At 31.2% G+C, this 20,807-nt stretch overlaps 5 protein-coding genes across 7 annotated transcripts; all 5 read left to right on the plus strand.

Moving 5' to 3' along the window:
- The first annotated feature begins 42 nt into the window (after positions 1-42).
- On the plus strand, positions 43-1,934 carry LOC105430689 (mevalonate kinase-like). Of its 2 annotated transcripts, none has more exons than XM_089079712.1 (3): positions 43-153; positions 310-1,526; positions 1,646-1,934. In XM_089079712.1, exons 2-3 carry the CDS (start codon positions 594-596, stop codon positions 1,904-1,906), a joined length of 1,194 nt encoding a protein of 397 aa, XP_088935838.1. In that variant the 5' UTR covers positions 43-153; positions 310-593; the 3' UTR covers positions 1,907-1,934. The 2 variants fall into 2 exon arrangements, with proteins under 2 accessions (XP_088935838.1, XP_088935837.1); XM_089079711.1 differs by having other exon boundaries at positions 58-153; positions 288-1,526.
- A 170-nt stretch (positions 1,935-2,104) lies between these two features.
- Positions 2,105-6,712, plus strand: LOC105430631 (mevalonate kinase-like). Of its 2 annotated transcripts, XM_011644283.2 has the most exons (3): positions 2,105-3,922; positions 4,079-5,278; positions 5,390-6,712. In XM_011644283.2, the coding sequence occupies exons 2-3, from the start codon at positions 4,352-4,354 to the stop codon at positions 5,648-5,650; spliced, it is 1,188 nt and encodes a 395-aa protein (XP_011642585.2). In that variant the 5' UTR covers positions 2,105-3,922; positions 4,079-4,351; the 3' UTR covers positions 5,651-6,712. The 2 variants fall into 2 exon arrangements, with proteins under 2 accessions (XP_011642585.2, XP_011642583.2); XM_011644281.3 differs by having other exon boundaries at positions 2,105-5,278.
- A 2,140-nt stretch (positions 6,713-8,852) lies between these two features.
- Positions 8,853-12,070, plus strand: LOC148935921 (mevalonate kinase-like). Its single transcript, XM_089078863.1, has 2 exons — positions 8,853-10,071; positions 10,212-12,070. The coding sequence occupies exons 1-2, from the start codon at positions 9,136-9,138 to the stop codon at positions 10,473-10,475; spliced, it is 1,200 nt and encodes a 399-aa protein (XP_088934989.1). The 5' UTR covers positions 8,853-9,135; the 3' UTR covers positions 10,476-12,070.
- On the plus strand, positions 11,849-13,874 carry LOC105430691 (uncharacterized). The gene is made up of 3 exons (XM_011644366.3): positions 11,849-11,978; positions 12,146-13,381; positions 13,505-13,874. The coding sequence occupies exons 2-3, from the start codon at positions 12,461-12,463 to the stop codon at positions 13,781-13,783; spliced, it is 1,200 nt and encodes a 399-aa protein (XP_011642668.3). The 5' UTR covers positions 11,849-11,978; positions 12,146-12,460; the 3' UTR covers positions 13,784-13,874.
- A 517-nt stretch (positions 13,875-14,391) lies between these two features.
- Positions 14,392-16,939, plus strand: LOC105430692 (mevalonate kinase-like). Its single transcript, XM_011644367.2, has 2 exons — positions 14,392-15,554; positions 15,673-16,939. Exons 1-2 carry the CDS (start codon positions 14,622-14,624, stop codon positions 15,931-15,933), a joined length of 1,194 nt encoding a protein of 397 aa, XP_011642669.2. The 5' UTR covers positions 14,392-14,621; the 3' UTR covers positions 15,934-16,939.
- The last annotated feature ends 3,868 nt before the right edge of the window (positions 16,940-20,807 follow it).

Raw genomic sequence — 20,807 nt, forward strand, 5'->3', positions numbered from 1 at the left:
GTTGCTATAATAATATCTTTGAAAATGTACTGTCCGCAGTATCACGTACGTTATCAGAGACGATAGATTAATTTGACTGTTTTTACGAACTGTAGTCTGTATTCTGTAACAAATTAAATTATCTCAAATTTGAAAAAAGTTCCTTGTTCTTATGTAAGTATCATTTATATATTATTTTAATTAAATATGAATCAGTGTTTGAATATTTTTTTATTATTACATTTCTTTCCTTACTTATTGTTTATTTTTGTATTAATATTAAATTTGGATTTTTTACGAAATTACAGTAATTAAAAATGTATGATGCAGGTTTTTGTAAAAGAAGTGAAGAAGATTAATGTTATTTTGCTAATGACAAGAAATAAGAGAAAATCAAGAAGTGTTGAATGTTAAATCTTTTTGAATCTTCTTTATTAATCATTAACTTCTTTATTAATCATTAAGTTGATGATAAGTTATCTTTTCAACGCCATTAATTTGACATATCACGAAAAAATAATAAATCCTTACGAGCAATATTTCGTTTTGATATACATCAAATCACTCGACATTACGCCAGTTCCTCAGATATTAGAATATTTTTTGTAATAAATATGTACAATTTCAACATTTCCGCGCCTGGTAAAGTGTTATTATATGGGAATTCCCAAAAAAGATCTAAGCAAGCTTGGGTGATAGCCAGCCTGAATATACGTACTAAACTCTCATTCGCTTTGTTACCTCCAAGAGTCGTCCCGAACGAATATATCCAACTAGATTTTTCCAGTATTAATTTACAGATGAAAATACCACTACGTACATTCCTCATATATTTCTTTTATAAAAATTTCAATCGTCAATGTCCTGCACGTCAGATTTATAAGCAAGTTAAGAAGTACGTCCAAATGTTAAGCGGATGCAGAGGCAATTATGATCCAAGCGATCTTCGACATCGGTTAAGCTTAGAAATGTTTTTCTTCCTGCTCGTTCTTATTGCCTATGAACAAGGTATTAATATAACATCCACTTTTATCGTAAAAATATCAACGAAACTGCCAATGGGCTACGGTCTGGGCAGTTCTTCATCGTACGCCGTATGTCTCGCGGCGTGCTTTTGGCGTTGGTCATTGCTGCAAAAAGGGATTGCTCGTTTCGAATTCCTTAATAAAGAGCTTGCAAAAATCGCGGTTTATGCTGGTTGTTGTGATGAGAAGATATATAATACCATGCGCCCGGTAGACACTTCCGTAATTGTAAGGGGTGGAATAACAGTATTTGAAAACAATGCAGCGTTGAAGACGTATCGGCGTTTTGCGAGCATAAAGATCTTGTTGGTCTATTCAAAAATTAATAAGAACATCAATAAAGATTGGATAATAAATTGGAACAAAATCCAAAATCTAAATCTGAAATCTGAATCTATTATGAATAGCATCGACAATTTATCTCGGACGTCTATTGATGTATTTGAAAAGATGAAGAATGATACGGACAATGTTAGTGTCGAATTAGATACCTTTCCAGAGAGTTACTATGATGAATTAGCGGTAAGTGTTATCCGATGAATTTCAACACTCTGCGTATTCAGCTGTTTTTTATAGACTCATAGATTCATAAAGTTCTTTACTTAAAACATTAATTATTTCTTAATATATCTGTTTTGCAGGAACTAGTCCGTATGAATCAAGGATTATTAAAGGTATTAAATGTACCGCATGGAAATGTAGATCTTGTTTGTGCAATTGCACAGGAACATTTTTTACAGGGGGGTATGACGAATAGTACAGGTAAAGGCATTTTTATTTTGCTACCGCCTAACATCGCAGTGGATCAGCTCGATAAACTTAAAAACCAATTAGTCGGACGTGATTTCCGTGTTGTGAAAACTACTTTGTGTGGAAAATGGGACGGAGTAGGAGTTGAATAATACATTGAAAACTTAATATAAATGTCTAAATAATATGCATAAAATATTATTTTGTATATATAATATATAATATATATATATATATTTATATATATATATAATTATATATATAATTATAATTATAATATGTATATTATATATGTAGTTATAATATAATTATAATATATAATTGTAAAAATCCAATTTCGAAAGAAGTAGTTTTGAAAAATATTGTCGATTATAAATTATAATTATGAAATATAGTTATAAATTGTATTAAAATATAACATAAAATAATATAAAATAAAAAACATATTTTGATGTATTTTGAACAGTAGTAAGACTATATATAAGACTATTATTAATACTATTCTCTGTTAATGATGTTAATAATATCTTTTATATATTGCATATTGCACTATCTTTTATATATTGTATTGTAAATATCTTTCGTTATATTGTAAAAATTATTTATTATGTTATGTTTATTATATACGTGACTAATAAATTTAATAACGCCACTAATGTATCAATATTAATATAAAAAAAGAAAGCAACATGATGTTTTTTAAATTTATATAAATATCATAGAAATATTTGTTAATTGGCCTATTTTTATTCGTAAAAATGTTGTTATCTGTTTTTATTAAATATTGATCATAATAGTTGTATTGATTTCTATATAATATATTTTATATTATCTAAGAAACTCTCGAATGCCTGTGAAATGTTTTATATTTACGAAAATAAATGATTTACATACATATATTTTAGAAATGACTTATCGAAGTATTTAACTCTGAATATAATTTTTTATAAATGTATAATAATTTTTTATAAATATATATATTGCGTTTAATAATAATTATAATAATTAAGATAATGATAAGATTAAGTATATGTATGTATTTACTTTATGTTAAAATTGATACATTCGAGAATATAAGTTTGAATTTTTGTAATACTTCTTCTCCAACTTTTCACCAGACGTATCGTAGAACTGTTTCGAATGAATTCCTATCGAAATTATTTAATTATTTCCTAAATTTCTATTGTCTCTTCTACAAAAAGTGAAATAATTCTGGTCATATTTCTCCGAAACAGTTCTATAATAAATGTATTAAAAAATTGGATACAAGAATAATATTCTTTTTTTATAATATACTTTTGTCGTGTACGGTTTTTACTTCTTCAAAATGTAGTTAAGAATGTTCTGACAATGCAAAATAAATTTTTAACTTCAGTATGTATTTGAATTATAAAAAATTTTATTTAACCATTATTCTTTAGACAAGCTAAATACTACAACATTATTAGATAAAAATAATGAAGACGTTTACTTATGTTTCGATGTTATATCATCATTTTCAATTATGTAGTCTATCATATTAGTATTGCAATAAAAAAAAATTGTTATTTTCCGCGTTACTGTAATTATTGTTCTGAAAAAATTTGTCCATAGTGCTTTATGTACTGAAGAAAATAATAATTCAAATTAACGAATTATATCTTAATCGAACTTAGTCTTAGTTGAGTTAGTCTTTCAAGAAAATTTTAATTATTTCCAATATATTTTTAAAAAATCTTGGTATTATAAGTAGTATCCCATTCTCAGGTAGTTTAATAAAAATATATTTACAAAATTAAATACAAGTAGATAGTACATATATGTGGGTTAAAATTATAATTAAACAAAATTTAATTTAACCGTTACTGCTCATTAGACAAAGTATATACAATATTAAAAATTATATTAATAGAATTATATTTAAATTTGTATATGTTTTCAATATGTATGTCATTTTAAGATCATAAGTCATATTGATGTTATGAAAAAATTATTATTTTTCATGTTGCTATAATAATATCGTATGGAAACATACTGTCCGCAGTATTACGTACGTTAACAGAGATAGATTAATTCGACTGTTCTTATGAACTGTAATTATTCTGTAATAAATCAAATTATTAATTTGATTAAAATTATTGAAAATTATTAACTTATTATTTAAATTGGAAAAAGTTCATTGTTCTTATGTAAGTACTATTTATATATCATTTGGATTAAATATAAATCAGCGTTTTAATATTTTTTTATTATTATATTTTTTTTCTTACTTATTGTTCATTTTTGTATTAATATTAAATTTTGATTTTTTACGAAATTACAATAATTAAAAATGTGTGATGCAGGCTTTGGTAAAAGAAGTGAAGAAAATTAATTTGCTAGAACTTGACAAGAAAATAAGAGGAGGCCAAGAAGTGTTGCTAAATCTTATTGAAACTTTTTTATTGGTCATTTATAAGTTGGTGATAAGTTATTTTTTTCGGCAATCGGACTTTTCTATGGCATTGATTTTCATATCACAAAAAAAAAAATAAATTCTTACGAGCAATATTTTCATTTTGATATACATCCGATCGTTCGCCAATTTCTCAGATATTAGAATATTTTTTGTGGAAAATATGTATAGATTCAACATTTCCGCACCTGGTAAAGTGTCGTTATACGGGGATTCCATAAAGGGATCTAACAAAACTTCGGTGGCAGCCAGCCTGAATATGCGTACTAAACTCTTATTCGCTTCGCTATTTCCAAGAATGATCCCGAAAGAATGTATCCAACTAGATTTCTCCAGTATTAATTTACACATGAAAATACCATTAGATTCATTCCTCAGATATTTCTTTTATGAGAATTTCAATCGTCAACATCCGGTATTTGAAATTTATAATCAAGTTAAAAGGTACGTCCAACTGTTAAGCGGATGCAGCGGCAATTATGATCCAAGCGATCTTCGACATCGGTTAAGCTTAGAAGCATTTTTCTCCCTGCTCATTGTTATCGCCTACGAACAAAATATTAATATAACATCCAGTTTTATCGTAAATGTATCAACGGAACTGTCATTTGGCCATGGTCTTGCCAGTTCTTCATCATTCGTCGTATGTCTCGCGGCGTGCTTTTGGCGTTGGTCATTGCTGCAGAATGGGATTGCTCGTTTTGAATTCCTTCGTAATGATCTTGAAAAAATTGCGATTTATGCTGGTTATTGTGATGAGAAGATATACAACAATACCATGTGCCCGATAGACATTTTTGTAATCGTAAAAGGTGGAATAATAGTATATGAAAACAATGCAGTGTTGAAGATGTATCAACGTTTTCCGAGCATAAAGATCTTGCTGGTCTATTCAAAAGTTAATAAGAACATCGATATAAATAGGAAAGGTTTGAAGGTTTGTCGGAAATCTGTTTTGGATAGCATCAGCAATTTATCTCGGACATCTATTAATGTATTCGAAAAGATAAAGAATAGTCTAACTAATAAGGGTAATATTAGTGCCAGCGAATTAGATAATTTTCCAACGACTTACTACGATGAATTAGCGGTAAGTGTTATCTGATGAATTTCAACACTCTGCATATTCACCTATTTTTTTATAGATTCTCACAGTTATTTACTTAAAATTTTAATTATTTCTTAATATATCTGTTTGCAGGAACTTGTCCGTATGAATCAAGAATTATTAAAAATATTAAACGTACCGTATGGAAATGTAGACCTTATTTGTGCAATTGCGCAGAAACATTTTTTACAAGGGAAAATGACGAATAGTATAGGTGAATACATTTTAATTTTATTACCACCAGACATCGCAGTGGATCATCTCAATAAACTTATTAACGTACTAAGTGATCATGGTTTCCTTGCCGTGACAACTACTTTGTGTGGAAAATGGGCTGGTGTAGGAATTGAATAGTACATTTAAGTTAACTTGATATAATGTATTATAATATAATTTATAATTATAACAAGAAGCAACTCGATGAAAAAAGTAGTTTTAAAAAATACATGCTGTGGATTATAAATTATAATTATAAAATTTAATTGTATTAGATTAAATTATATTAGACAATGTAATATAAAATAATATAAAATGATATAAAAATAACATATAATTTGATAACATTAATAAGATGTATATAAGATTATTATGAATACCATTCTTTGGTATTAGTAATATTGGGCTATATATATCTTTCATTATGTAAAAATTATTTACTGTTTATTATATAACTCTAAATTTTAGTATCAAGAACGCTATTAATCTATCTTTATATTAATATAGAAAATGAAACAACATGATCTTTTCTAAATTTATAAGTAGGAATATTTGCCAATTTTTATTTCATTTTTTATTCGTAGAGATGTTGTTATCTTTTTTTGTATTAGATGTTCTTCTGTAATAGTTTTATTAACTTTTGCATAATAAGTTTTGACTAAAAACCTATCAAATGTTTGTGAAATATATATTCACAAAAATAGGTTGGATGGTTTGTATACATATGTTTTAGAAATTAATTTCCAAGATATTCAACTTTGAACATATTTTCTAAATATATGTGTATATTGTCTTTAATAATTATTGATAAGGTTAATATAAATTCACTATAATAATGTATTACTGTTTAAAATGTCATTCGAGAATGTAATATTCCATCTTTGTATTATGTCTTCTTTGGATCAAATGAACGTATTATGGAGCTATCCAGAATGGATTCCAATTGAAATTGTTTAATTACTTGCTAAATTTTCATAGTCATTTTTAGAAAAACGAAATAGTTCCAATAATCTAATTTTTCCCGAACAGTTTTATAATATGTACTCAAGAATCGAATAAAAGAATATTCTTTTGTTACAAATTCCTCATGTAAAATTTGTACTTCTTTAAAATGTATTTAAAAATATTGTGATAATGCTAAAATCAATAAATTTTTGACTTCAGTATGTATTTAAAATATAACAAATTATATTTAATTTAACCTCTTTAGACAAACCGAATACTACAACATTATTAGTTAAAAATTACAAAATTATTTACTTATATTTTGATTGTATGTCATGTTGGTTTATATTGATATTACAAAAAAATTGTTATTTTTCGCGTTAGTATAAATAATAGTTTCGAAAAAGTTTTGTTCGTAATATTTTGTGCTAAAAAAGATGATAGGCCAAATTGACGATTATTGTATAACTTAACTATTTTCAATTTTAGTTAAATTATTTACTTCATTTTTCAAGATTTAATTATTTATAATATATTTTTAAAAAATTTTGTTGTTATGTCACAGTCATGTTATCAGATAATTTACTTAGAAATATTTATAAAATTAAATACAAATATACTATCTGATTTTTTCTTATTAAACTATTAGTAGGCATATAAATTCTGAGATAAACAATTTTAATGATCAAAAATATGTTTCAGGCTTGTGTTACAAGTGAAGAAAAGAGAATTCGAGTTATTTTTGCTAACGACTCTTGACGAGGAATTGAGTTTTACGAGATCTTCTTTATGCATAAACAGAAGATTGGCGACAAATTAGATTATCTTTGTCAAATTTGATTATCTCACCCATTAGTTTTAATGATAGTTCATTTAGATAAAAAAAGAATAACAATTATTATCAATATTACAAGCGAAATTCTTGTGTTGATATACATCTGCGAGAGTCACTATTTTTGATTTTATACGATTTATCTCTTGATATTACGATTTTTTGGACATTAGAAGATTTTTTTCGCAAAAGACATGCTCAAGTTTAAGATATCTGCACCGGGAATGGTATTCTTAAGGAGAACGCATTGTAGGATACAAGAAAACTTGCATAGTGACCATCCCAGATAAGCATATGACTCTGTATTTCATCTCGTTACCTCCAAATACTTTGACTAATTATATAATATTAATTTTCACCAATATTAAATTAAACATAGAGAGGATATCTTTAATTGCATTTTCTTTATTCACATTTGTGCTTAATGATAATTTGTCGTAATTATAGATTTTTGTCGTAATTATAGATTTTGTTAATTTATTAACAAAATAGACCAGCATATACGATCTCGACAATCAATATTTAAACAATTTTTTTTGTCGTAATATTAATTTAATAAGCACTAAACTGGCTCACCTACGTGCACACGCGCTTACACACACACACACACACACACACACACACACACACACACACACACACACACACACACACACACACACACAAGATAAATAAAATTAACAATATAAATAGAATTTCTATATATTAATATCTAAATTGAAAGTAATGTGATATATAGTAATATAATAAAGATCATATAATAAATATCTAAAATCTTACAAAAGCAAATCTAAAAACATATTTGTCATGTTATTATCAATCGTATTGCGTTTTTATACTTTTGATCAATAAACGCTCAGAAAAATGCTTCTTTATTTTAAAATGATATAATAATTATTTTAATCTTTAAATAATTTTTGTCTATTTAAATTGAATTTTTGTAAATATGGTATATATACTGACAATAATATTAAAATTGACAAACTTCTGTTACGTGTTATGTGTATATGTGTGTTAAAATTATAATTAACAAAATTTAATTTAATCATTACTCATTAGATGAGCTATATATACAATATTAAAAATTATATTTATATTTAAATTTATATATGTTTAAATTTATATATGTTTCATCGTGTATGTCATTTTAAGATCATAAGTCATATTGATGTTATGAAGAAATTATTTTTCACATTGTTATAATAATATCGTTGGAAACGTACTGTCCGCAGTGTCACGTACATTAACAAAGACGATAGATTAATTTGACTGTTCTTATAAACTGTAGTTATTCTGTAACAAATCAAATTATTAATTTAATTAAAATTATTGAAAATTATTAACCTGAATTTGAAAAAAGTTCTTTATTTTTATGTAAGTATCATTTATATATCATTTGGATTAAATATAAATCAGCATTTTAATATTTTTTTATCATTATATTTCTTTTCTTACTTATTGTTCATTTTTGTATTAATATTATGTATTAATATTTTGTATTAATATTAAATTTGGATTTTTTTATAAAATTACAATAATTAAAGATGTGTGATGCAGGCTTTGGTAAAAGAAATAAAGAAGATTAATGTTATTTTGCTAATGACAAGGAAATAAGAGAAAATCAAGAAGTGTTAAAGTGTCTTGAATCTTTTTTATCAATCATTAACAAGTTGGTGCTAAGTTATCTTTTCTGCGGGCTTTCAATCGGGCTTTTCTACGATATTGATTTCCGTATCACGAAGAAATAATAATAAGTCCTTACGAGCAATATTTTTGTTTTAATATATATCCGATCGCTCGACATTACGCCCATTTCTCAGATATTAGAATATTTTTTGTGGAAAATATGTACAGATTCAACATTTCCGCACCTGGTAAAGTCTCGTTATACGGGGATTCCATAAAAGGATCTAACAAAACTTCGGTGGCAGCCAACCTGAATGTCCGAACTAGACTCTCATTCGCTTTGCTACCTCCAAGAGTCGTCCCGAACGAATATATCCAACTAGAGTTTTCCAATATTAATTTACAGATGAAAATATCACTACGTACATTCCTCATATATTTCTTTTATAAAAATTTCAATCGTCAATATCCTGCACGTCAGATTTATAAGCAAGTTAAGAAGTACGTCCAAAGGTTAGGCGGATGCAGAGGCAATTATGATCCAAGAGATTTTCGACATCGGTTAAGCTTAGAAGCATTTTTCTCTCTGCTCGTTGTTATCGCCTACGAACAAAATATTAATATAACATCCAGTTTTATTGTAAAAGTATCAACGGGACTGCCATTTGGCTATGGTCTGGGCAGTTCTTCATCGTTCGTCGTATGTCTCGCGGCGTGCTTTTGGCGTTGGTCATTGCTGCAAAAAGGGATTGCAAGTCACGAATTTTCTCCTCATGATCTTATAAACATCGCGATTTATGCTGGTTATTGTGATGAGAAGATATACAACAATACCATGTGCCCGATAGACACTTTCGTAATTGTAAAAGGTGGAATAACAGTATATGAGAACAATGCAGTGTTGAAGACGTATCTACATTTTCCGAGCATAAAAATCTTGTTGGTCTATTCAAAGGAAAATAAAAATATCGATAAGAACATTTATAAAAATAAGAAAAATTTGGAAGAGTTACAAATCTATCTGAAATTTGTTCTGGATAGCATCAACAATTTATCTCAGACATCTATTAATATATTCGAAAAGATGGAGAAGGATACGGACAATATTAGTTGCGAATTAGATACCTTTCCAGAGAGTTACTACGATGAATTAGCGGTAAGTGTTATCCGAATGAATTTCAACACTCTCTGCGTATTCAGCTATTTTTTATAGATTCTCACATATATTCTCAAAATTATTTACTTAAAACTTTAATTATTTCTTAATATATCTGTTTTAATATATCTGTTTTACAGGAACTTATCCATATAAATCAAGGATTATTAAAAGTAATAAATATACCGTATGGAAATGTAGACCTTATTTGTGCAATTGCGCAGAAACATTTTTTACAAGGGAAAATGACGAATAGTGGAGGTGATTACATTTTAATTTTGCTACCACCAGACATCGCAGAGGATCATCTCGATAAACTTATCGAAGTATTCGAAGATGATCATGATTTTCCTGTCATAGTAACTACTTTATGTGGAAAATGGGCTGGAGTAGGAATTGAATAGTACATTTAATTAACTTAATATATTGTATATATAATATAATATAATATGTTATAATATATATGATGTAATTTATAATTATAACAAAAACCAAGTTGATGAAAAAAGTATTTTAAAAAATACATACTGTAGATTATAAATTATAATTATAAAATTTAATTATAAATTATATTATATATAATACAAAATAATAATATAAAAATAACATATAATTTAATAACATATATAATATAATATAATAATTTAATAAGATATATAAGTTTATTATGAATGCCATTCTTTGGTATTAGTAATATTGCGCTATATATATCTTTCATTATGTTATAAAAATTATTTACTATTTATTATATATACTTACTATTTATTTATAAAAATTATTATATTAATTATTATATTAATATATATGTTCTAAATTATATTTATTATATATACTCTATATTTAAGTATTAGGAACGCCACTAATTTATAATATTATAATATTATAATTCAATATTAATATAAAAAATAAAGCAACATAACTTTTTGTAAATTTATATAAATATCATAGGAATATTTGCCAATTTTTTTATTCCATTTTTTATTCGTAAACATGTTGTTATTTTTTTTATATTAGATATACTTTAGGGTAATGATTTTATTAATTTTTGCATAATAAGTTTTGACTAAAAACCTATCGAATGCCTGTGAAATATATATTCATAAAAATGGGTTGGATGGTTTGCATACATATGTTTTAGAAATTTCCAAGATATTTAATTTTGAATATAATTTTTTCTAAGTATATGAGTATATTGTCTTTAATAATTAAATTGATAAGGTTAGATATACTGTAATAACGTGTTATTGTTTAAAAAAATCACATTCGAGAATGTAATTTTGCATCTTTGTTCCACGTCTTCTCTGGATCAAAGAACGAAATGTGGAACTGTTCGGAATGGATTCGAATTAAAATTGTTTAATTATTTCCTAAATTTTTATTATTTTCTTTAAAAAAACGAAATGATTTCAATCATATTCTAATTTTTTTCTGAACAGTTTTATAATATACATTCAAGAATCGAAAAAATATTCTTTTGTTCTTAAATTCTTCGTGTAAAGTTTGTACTTCTTTAAAATATATCTAAGAATAATAATAATGCTAAAATCAATACATTTTTAACTTCAGTATGTATTTGAAATATAACAAATTGTATTTAATTTAATTTCTTTAGACAAATCGAATGTTACAACATTATTAGTTAAAAATTATAAAAACATTTATTTATATTTTGATTGTATGTCACTTTGGTTTATATTGATGTTTCAAAAAATTGTTATTTTACGCGTTAGTAATTATTGTTTCGAAAAAGTTCTGTCCGTACATTCTGTGCTAAAGAAGATGATAGACCAAATTGACGATTATTGTATGACTTGGTTATTTTCAACTTTATTTAAGTGATTTACTTAGTTTTTCAACATTTAATTATTTTCAATATATCTTTAAGAAATTTTGCTGTTATGTCACAGGTAATATTTTATTGTCACATAATTGACTAAGAAATACTTATAAAATTAAATATTCTATCTCACGTCTTCTTATTAAACATTTCTTATTAATATTTCTTGCTATTTCTTATTAATAAACATATAAATTCTGAGATAGACAATTTTAATAATCAAAAATACTATTTCAGGCTTGTGTTACAAAGAAAAGAGAATTCGTGTTATTTTGCTAATGATTCTTGAGATGAGAAATTGAGTTTTACGAGATCTTCTTTATGCATAAATAGAAGATCGACAACAAATTAGACGATTATCTTTGTCTCACCCAGTTTTAACTGGAGTGTTGTTCGTTTAGATAAAAAAGAATAACAATTATTATCGATATTACAAGCAAAATTTTTGTGCTTGCGCACATCTGCAAGAGACTTGCTACTTTTTGATCTTATACGATTTATATCTCGATATTACGATTTTTCGAATATTAGAAGATTTTTTTCGCAAAAGACATGCTCAAATTCAGAATATCTGCACCGGGGACGGTATGCTTAAGTGGAGAACACTTTATGGAATACAGCAAAACTTGCGTAGCGGCCAGCATAGATAGGCGTATGACACTGGAATTCATCGAATTTCCTTCAGAGATTTCAAATACTTTTATAACACTGATTTTCGACGATATCAAATTATGCATGAACATACCTTTAAAAACTTATTTTAACTATTTTCTTTATTCACATTCGTGTGTGATTAATGATAATTCAACTGACGAAATCGTAAATTTTGTTGATTCATTAACGGAAGATATGGGCACGTACAATCGCGACGATCCCAGACATTATTTAAGTTTATGTATGTTCTTTTATCTGCTCGTGACGATCGCCTATGAACAAGATATTAATATAACAGGCTCTTTTGTCGTAAAAGTATGGTCGGAATTGCCGATCGGAGAAGGTTTTGGCAGCTCGGCGTCATTCGCGGTATGTCTCGCGGCGTGCTTTTGGCGTTGGTCGCATCTGCAAAAAGGGATCGTCATTTGCGAATTCGTTAGATATGAATTGTTGAAAATCGCGATATACGCTTCCATGTGCGATATTCTCATATGTGAATCTAAGACTTCGCTACATTGTTTCGTATCCGCAAACGGTTCAGTAGTGGAATTCAAAAATAACTTTTTTTTTAAAATGTATCAAATATTTCCGAGCATAAAGGTCTTGCTAGTCTTTTCGAATATTAGCAGAAAACTCATGAACGAACTGTCATATGAAGATGCGATGGAGAATCCTTTGTTCACACTCCTTCTGAACTGTATTCACGCTACTTCGGAAATGTCTGCTAAATTGTTCGAAAATAATATGCCAAAAATATTGGAATTTGATGAGACTGAGCCTCTATTTATGTACTTACAGGACTTTTGCGAGAAATTATCGGTAAATCTCATTGTGCGAATTTCTATTGTTACATATGCTTACGCGTGATTATTTTTAAAAAAATTTCATAGTTATCTTTTCATTGATTTTATATCTTATTTTTTATTAATCTATACTTTACAGTATCTCATTCAAGTAAATCATGGATTATTGAAGGCATTAAACTTATCGAATTCACACATAGAACTTATTTCTGCAATTGCACGAAGCTTTTCACTGAACGGGAAAATGACATGCAGTAACAAAGGAGGATATGCATTTATTTTGCTGCCACCGAAATTTACAATTGAACGTACTGCTGAAATAATAAGTAAATTCAAGTCGTATGATTTAGACGTCATTGTAACCACTATATGTGGAAGATATAGTGGAGTGAGAATTGACTATTGTAATCAAATGTAAAATAAGCAGCTGAATATGACCAATGTATTAAAATAATTTAGTCAGCAAGAATATAAATTGCGTAAAAAAATAATTTTATGTGATACATTTTTTATGTATGTATATTAACAGAATAAATATGAACATGCAACACAAATTTCTATTCGTAAATATTATATATGGAAGATAAGAAATAATGTCTAATTTAACCAACTCCTCAATATATAAGTTATATGTAATAAGGGGGAAAATGTGTTTACATTTATGTATGTTTACGTATATATGTTTGTTTTTTAATCATGTTTGTCAAATGAGTATTAAGAAAAAGATCGTTGATATTGTTCATGGTACATAATACGATAAAGAAGATCTGTCTGACAGTAAATATCTAAGTTATAATCGGTACTTTCGAATTTTTCAAGGAAAGCCTTTGCTGTTGTATCGTAGGTATTATGCCATTTTAAAACTATAGATTTCGTATAGATATATATTCTCTTTCTAACATCTATTTCGTTAAAACATTAATATAAACTTTGAAATAAAAAGCTTCAATTATTATAAATATATAATCCAGGTTTGTGCGCAGAAGGAAGCAAAAAAGATTTGTGGTAACAATACCAAACAAAAACCAAGAAAAATTAAATTCTTCTCACGCGAGAGATAAAAAATCCATATCGAGTTAGTTTTATCACGTTGTTATTAATAATGTTATTTATGTAATACGAAAGAGTGATAAATATTATCTATTGTTCTGATAAACATTAACGAGGGACTAGCTGCAATATTTGATTTTCTGTGATTTAACGTTCGATATCACCTCTATTTTTCATGTACTGAAAAATTTCTTTTCTGTCAAGTCATGTACAAGTTCAAGATATCCGCTCCGGGCAGGGTGTTTTTATGTGGAGAACGCAGTGAGAATGTTAAGAAAATGTGCGTAGCAGCTAGCTTGAACATGCGTACTAAGCTTGCGTTCACCTCGCTATCTCCAAGAGCAATGTCAACGGATATTATAAAGTTCGAGTTCTCCACCATCGCGTTACACGTGAAAATATCTTTAGACACATTTTACGAGAATTTTTTGAATTGCAAGCTTACTGGCAATCGGTTATATGAAGAAATAAAAGAATTTATCGATTTGTCATCAGAGGAAATCATCGGCACGTACGATCCTAACAACCACGAACACCAGTTTGCCTTACAAACGTTTTTATATTTGCTCATTATTATCGGCAATAGAGAAAAAATCAGAATAAATTCGTCTTTCGTCGTGAAATTATCGACGGAATTGGCGATCGGAGAAGGCTTGGGTAGCTCGACGTCCTTCGTGGTATGCCTCACGGCGTGTTTCCTGCGTTGGTCGCTTCTCCAGCGAGGGATCATTGTGTACAATTTTGGCGAACAAGAACTTTTGAAGATTTGCGATCACGCTCACCTCTGCGAGCGCATTATATTCGGGTCCACGTTTTTGATAGATACCGTCGTATCTGTGTACGGTTCAATAGCAGCATTTCAAGGGAACATCATGTTGCACACATGTTCTTCTCTACCAAGCATGAAGATCCTGCTGGTCTCTTCGAATATTAAGCAGAGAACAATTACACAAGCAGTGATAGATGAGACAAAAAAGATGAGGTCGTTTGTCGAGCCTATCATGAATAGTACCAATATTATGTCGTTGATATCCATTCGAGTGTTCAAAGAAATTAAGAAATATATGTGCAATCTAAAGATAACTGATTCCAGAGATTTGTCTCATCTGATTCCGCTGGACAGCTGCAAAATGATATCGGTAAATTTTTGCGATCTTGAATATTATTTTATTATACATACTTGGTTACTTTTTAAGATTTCTGTATATAGCGATCTATCGGAAACTGCATTTTTAATCAATGATCTACATTTTGCAGAAACTCATCCACATGAATCAAGGATTACTATGTGCATTAGGCATGTCGCATCCAAGTCTAGACTTTGTTTGCGCAATTGCGCGAAAATTTTCGCTCGCAGGAAAGATCGCGGGAAGTAAAGGTGGATTCGCGTTCATTTTTCTATTACCGAACAATACAAATAATCACATCTCTCAAATTTCAAATGAACTGAAACGGCATAATTTCCACGCCGTTGTAACCAGTTTATGTGGACAACGGAGCGGAGTGAGAGTCGAGTAACATATTAATTCAAATCAATAATTTAATATGAGTAGTCAGATGTAATAATTTATAAAGGTGACTAGATTACAATGAGAATGCAAGAATGTGAAAAAAATTTTTGTATATATTCTGCGATAAATTAATCACAGAATTAAAACAAATGGCATTAATTATAGTAATATTAATACATTATTATGATTTTTATTATAATAATATTGATAGTATTATTATAGTAATATTATAATAAGTAATTCATTATAATATAATATTATAATAAATAATTCATTATAATAATATTATTATAATAAATGCCACAGTAGTGATCAATGTTCTTAAAAAATTAATATAATGTTTATATATGAAATATATAATAATGATATGACAAAAATAATATATTATTTACTAATAATATGCTAATAATATAATCGTATCATATATGTATATTACTGTCTTATATTATGTATATACATCATATTGTGTTATTTTATATTTACTGTACATCATTTTTTATTATATATATTTTTACATTAATTAATAATGTTATTTATATATTAATGTAAAAAATGATGCAATGCGACAATTTCTTGTATTGGATATGTAACTTATATTACTTATATTGCGAATGTGCAAATTTGTCTTGATAAATCTGTAGAGGATAGAAAATATTGCGGTTTTTTTATATTAGATATATGATTAATTGATTTTGGTATCAATACAAACTTGGTAGAATTTTACTAAAGTTCATAAAAAATTTGCGAGCATTTTATTTATGATGTTTTCCGTAAATTTTTCATCAAAATTTTATTACCGTGGATATTCATATGAGATATATACGAGATATATATATATATTTTTTTTTGGCGATAAATAAAGTGTTAATACGCAGAATGAATATGTCATTCTATAGTGACAAGTTATTTTTTTTTTATCTGTATAGCCGCAATGAAAAAGACAAATTTTTTACCATAGTATTGTAAACATCAACTTTCTCTGTATATTTTTTTACATTGAATAAAAATTCGTATTTATCTATATATACCATTTATGTATAATATATCGCAGGCAAAAGTTATAAATTTTATTTGTTTTTTGTTTGTTTATCCCCTTTGAATTTTATCCCAGAATTAATCACACATGGCGCATTCTTATTAAAAAGTTTCGACATCGCGCAGGAAGTAACGAGGTAATGGTAACGAGATCGGACGAAAGGATATATTCAGGCCATTTTGAACAATTCTTTTTTTTTTGTGTTTCGTGATCTCGCGATCCTGAGCTCCGGATAAATTCGGGCGCGTGAAATTTCTCTTGATTTTCAGCGGGCGTCCGGCAATTAAGAGCGCGCGCCACGCCGAGCTGACGCGACACGGACAATAGATGAGCCGGGCGGGTAGCCTTAATTAAATGGTAAAGGCGGCCGATTAGTTGGCAAACTCGCGATAGTGGAAATTTATTATATCCAATGCACCGCCCGTGGAGTCTCACGCGCGTTCTCCGCCACCGTCTTCCATGCGCACGCCACCGCGCCCCCCGTCACCCTTCTTCCGCGCGACCAGGGGGTTCTGGCGAGCCGGGGGTTGGTTTGTCGCGCATAAATCCCGCCGCTCTCCAGATGGGATACACGCGCGACGATCAGATAGATGCTTAATGCAATTATACGCCTCGAAAGGAGCGCCGAGGTTGATTCCCGTTCTCGGAGATTATACGCCGGCTGAGCTCGCTCGCGTTGTCACGCGAATCAACGAAGCGCAATTTTCCGTTGTTCTGTGAAAGGGGGTGACGCGCGCATTTGGATTTTCTATAGGTGCGAGCGTTTACCGAGCGGAAAGGAGAGTCGCGATTATATAAATTAAATTATCTTTGTCTTCCTACGAACACAAGAGGCACGAGAGAGGAGAGAGAGAGAGAGAGAGAGAGAGAGAGAGAGAGAGAGAGAGAGAGAGAGAGAGAGAGAGAGAGAGAGAGAGAGAGAGGAGGGGATATATACGCGATACAATTAGTATATACATGAAACGCAATTTGCATGACGAATTGAAGCTGTTGCGTTTTATATTTTTCCGTCAGGGAAAGGATGTTGCAGGCTGGCCCGGCTGTATCGGCCGGGGGAAGAACGACGAAGATCAATTCGTGCACTTCTCACGCAGACGGCTGATTACCCGCATCCTGATTATCGAACCTAACCAGGGAACACAAGCCTGGTTTGCCTCGCCGCAAACAGGCCCATCCGTGTTCGCGCTATGTCGGCCGAAACTGCGGTCACGACGGAACACCGAAAGCGCCTCATATACTATCACCGGGCCAAGTGATACGGCGCGTTCCGACCGAGTGTCCTCCGAGTTTCGTCTAATCCGTTTAGCGGAGCTATCGATCTTTTGCTTTTTTTTTTTTTCCTTTCTTTTTTCTTTTACACGGAACACCGATCGGACCGATTCCCTTCGGAGTGCGGTCTAGATCGATCAACGCTCCACGGCTTCATTATCATATCCCGACGTTTAGCGCCAAGTGGTCGTGCTCTCCAAACGCGTCGGAGGTTTCGCTCGCCAAAGATATATCGCCGCGCGTACGGCGGGATATACGCGCCGCGCACATATTTGCAGATTAATCCAAATCCAATTCTCCAGGATTTTCGCGAAGAAGCGGCCCCTCCCCCCCTCCCCTCCTCCCCGTCGACCCACACGCTGTTGCACCGAACTCCACGATTATGCGCGATCGATAAGGGGCGAGAGGGGAAGAGAGGGGATGGAGGGGAAGGGGCGAAAGGAGGGTAGAGTGATATATTCGCATATTTCGGCGTATATCCCGGCGCACCTCGACGAATTCTGCTGTTCTATCCCGACGTGCTTGGCGCGCCCCGCGTTACTCCGGTTTACTCGACATATTCTCTTTCTCTCTCTCTCTCTCTCTCTCTCTCTCTCTCTCTCTCTCTCTCTCTCTCCTACGACGTAATCAATATATCGCGCTGCTGAGACCTTCCCAGCATCGTCGACGGTAGATTTAGGCATGGCTTTTCAGGTGTAGCCAGACAGAGACGCGCCAGCCCTGAGTAGATATATATCGCGCGCCCGTGTGCACACACCCGGTATCTCCGTGCTAATTAATATCTCGGACACGGCATCTCCCCTCCGCGCGAGATGCTGCTGCTGCTGCTGCTGCTGCTACTGCTGCTGATGCTACCACTGCTGCTGCTGCTGCTGGTGCTCGTCGCCGGCGAGGTCGAACGGGATCGATCCGATCGTTGGTTTTTAATAGACGTTCGAGGTCTGTTCTAATAAAAACATTTTTTTTACACTCCCCCATGTAAACCCGACCATCCTGAAACCATAGTTTCTTTAGTCAATTTGAAGTGAATTTTTTTCTCGGCGAAAATACCGACGAGACAGAGAGAGAGAGAGAGAGAGAGAGAGAGAGAGAGAGAGAGAGAGAGAGAGGGGGGGGGAGGAAGGGATGGGTAATCGTGTCTCCGTAAAATTAAATCTCAAACTTTGTGATTCTATTGAAGTAAAAATGTTCTCTCCGAAGCTAAGTTCATGGTTTTTAATAATTAACTTTTAACATTTAAGAAAAATTGATTTCGATCGATCAAAGATTTCGTAACGAGAAAGAGAGAAAGGAAGAAATATTTTGATACACCATGCATCTTATGTAAATTACGATACAGCAACAAAGCAGGCTGTGTTTATGTAATTCGGTGCGTATGGTCGGAAATTATTGATCTTACTCTGGAGCATATCTCGGACAGATTCATTATCGGACTTTATGTATACCGATAAGCTCGTTAAGTTTAATAAACGCAAAATAGATGAGGGATAATGAAAGAGATGGTCGACAAAAATTATGTCTCCGTCTGGCAAAAAGGTTGAATTATCCGGTGATAGCGTCCTTAACCGGCCATTTACCGTTGCGTTCGCTGCATTCATAATTACTCGTTAGCTCCGGTTAAATTTCACGGAGGAAATTTTCTATGGAGAGAAAAGCTCTTCGCTCGTCGCGTTAAAACTCGACGATCGATTAGCGGGTGATCGAATCTGTTTTCTCACGCGAGGCTTTTTTTTTTCTTTTTATTATCTCATCCCTTTAATTCGTGGGGGCATCCCGCGAATCCGGAGAGAACCGTTATGCGCTTATCGTTGCGGAAACTCCCGAATCTCTCGAGTCGTTCCGCGTTTCACGCCATCTCAGCTCAATTCAGCTTTCTTCCCGCAGACAGTTCCCGCTGATTGCGGCTGGATGCGATCGCGGCGGGCTGGTACGCAATTAATCAGCCCGTAAATGACGCCCCCGCGCGGGGGTTGTCGGACGAGACGACGCCGTGGCATCGGGCCTTAATTATACAGCCTGTTTGCAGCGGGCGCAAACGACGAGAGACGTCTCTGTTTCCCCGCCGCAACAAATTGCCCCGTAATTATTCCGCGGCTGTCGGAAAAGTCGGGCCGCGTTTTGGTAAAAGTCCCGACGTTAAACGAAGCTGGATAGTTTAGATCAACGCAACCGCAATTCTCTTTACAGCGAGCTAAAAAAAAAAAATAGAATGATTCTCGAGTTATCTCATTTTTGTTTAAGCGGCATTTGCACGGCATTCCGTGCTCATTATTCTACTCGCGTTTTCAGAAGAGCGTTATAAATTATCCTGGAAATACATCGTTGTAGGTCAACGAAAGTCCGTCTGCTTTGCAGATTGTGGGAGCGAATCCATCCTTATCCGGCGGCGCGATTATATTCCCCGATATCAATTCGGGATTCCGGTGATTGGGTCGGATCATTATCCGCAACGTTGTTGTAACAGACAGATCTACAACGGCGAGAGTTCGAAAAGGATTTGAGTGACGTGTCGGTAAATGCTCTTAACCGCATAAGTGAACGCCGAGTAATATTAATTTTTAAGGAAATTTACCTTA

The sequence above is a fragment of the Pogonomyrmex barbatus genome, unplaced genomic scaffold (assembly GCF_055798465.1).
Source record: "Pogonomyrmex barbatus isolate J1 unplaced genomic scaffold, ASM5579846v1 scaffold3, whole genome shotgun sequence".
NCBI lineage: Eukaryota > Metazoa > Arthropoda > Insecta > Hymenoptera > Formicidae > Pogonomyrmex > Pogonomyrmex barbatus.

Excerpts from the sequence above, each read along its gene's own strand:
- LOC105430631 (XM_011644281.3), top strand. The coding sequence starts at position 4,352 with ATGTATAGATTCAACATTTCCGCACCTGGTAAAGTGTCGTTATACGGG. Across the intron at positions 5,279-5,389 it reads CTTACTACGATGAATTAGCG|GAACTTGTCCGTATGAATCA; the intron begins GTAAGTGTTATC and ends ATCTGTTTGCAG.
- LOC105430692 (XM_011644367.2), top strand. The coding sequence starts at position 14,622 with ATGTACAAGTTCAAGATATCCGCTCCGGGCAGGGTGTTTTTATGTGGA. Across the intron at positions 15,555-15,672 it reads ACAGCTGCAAAATGATATCG|AAACTCATCCACATGAATCA; the intron begins GTAAATTTTTGC and ends TACATTTTGCAG.
- LOC105430689 (XM_089079712.1), top strand. The coding sequence starts at position 594 with ATGTACAATTTCAACATTTCCGCGCCTGGTAAAGTGTTATTATATGGG. Across the intron at positions 1,527-1,645 it reads GTTACTATGATGAATTAGCG|GAACTAGTCCGTATGAATCA; the intron begins GTAAGTGTTATC and ends TCTGTTTTGCAG.
- LOC148935921 (XM_089078863.1), top strand. The coding sequence starts at position 9,136 with ATGTACAGATTCAACATTTCCGCACCTGGTAAAGTCTCGTTATACGGG. Across the intron at positions 10,072-10,211 it reads GTTACTACGATGAATTAGCG|GAACTTATCCATATAAATCA; the intron begins GTAAGTGTTATC and ends TCTGTTTTACAG.
- LOC105430691 (XM_011644366.3), top strand. The coding sequence starts at position 12,461 with ATGCTCAAATTCAGAATATCTGCACCGGGGACGGTATGCTTAAGTGGA. Across the intron at positions 13,382-13,504 it reads ACTTTTGCGAGAAATTATCG|TATCTCATTCAAGTAAATCA; the intron begins GTAAATCTCATT and ends TATACTTTACAG.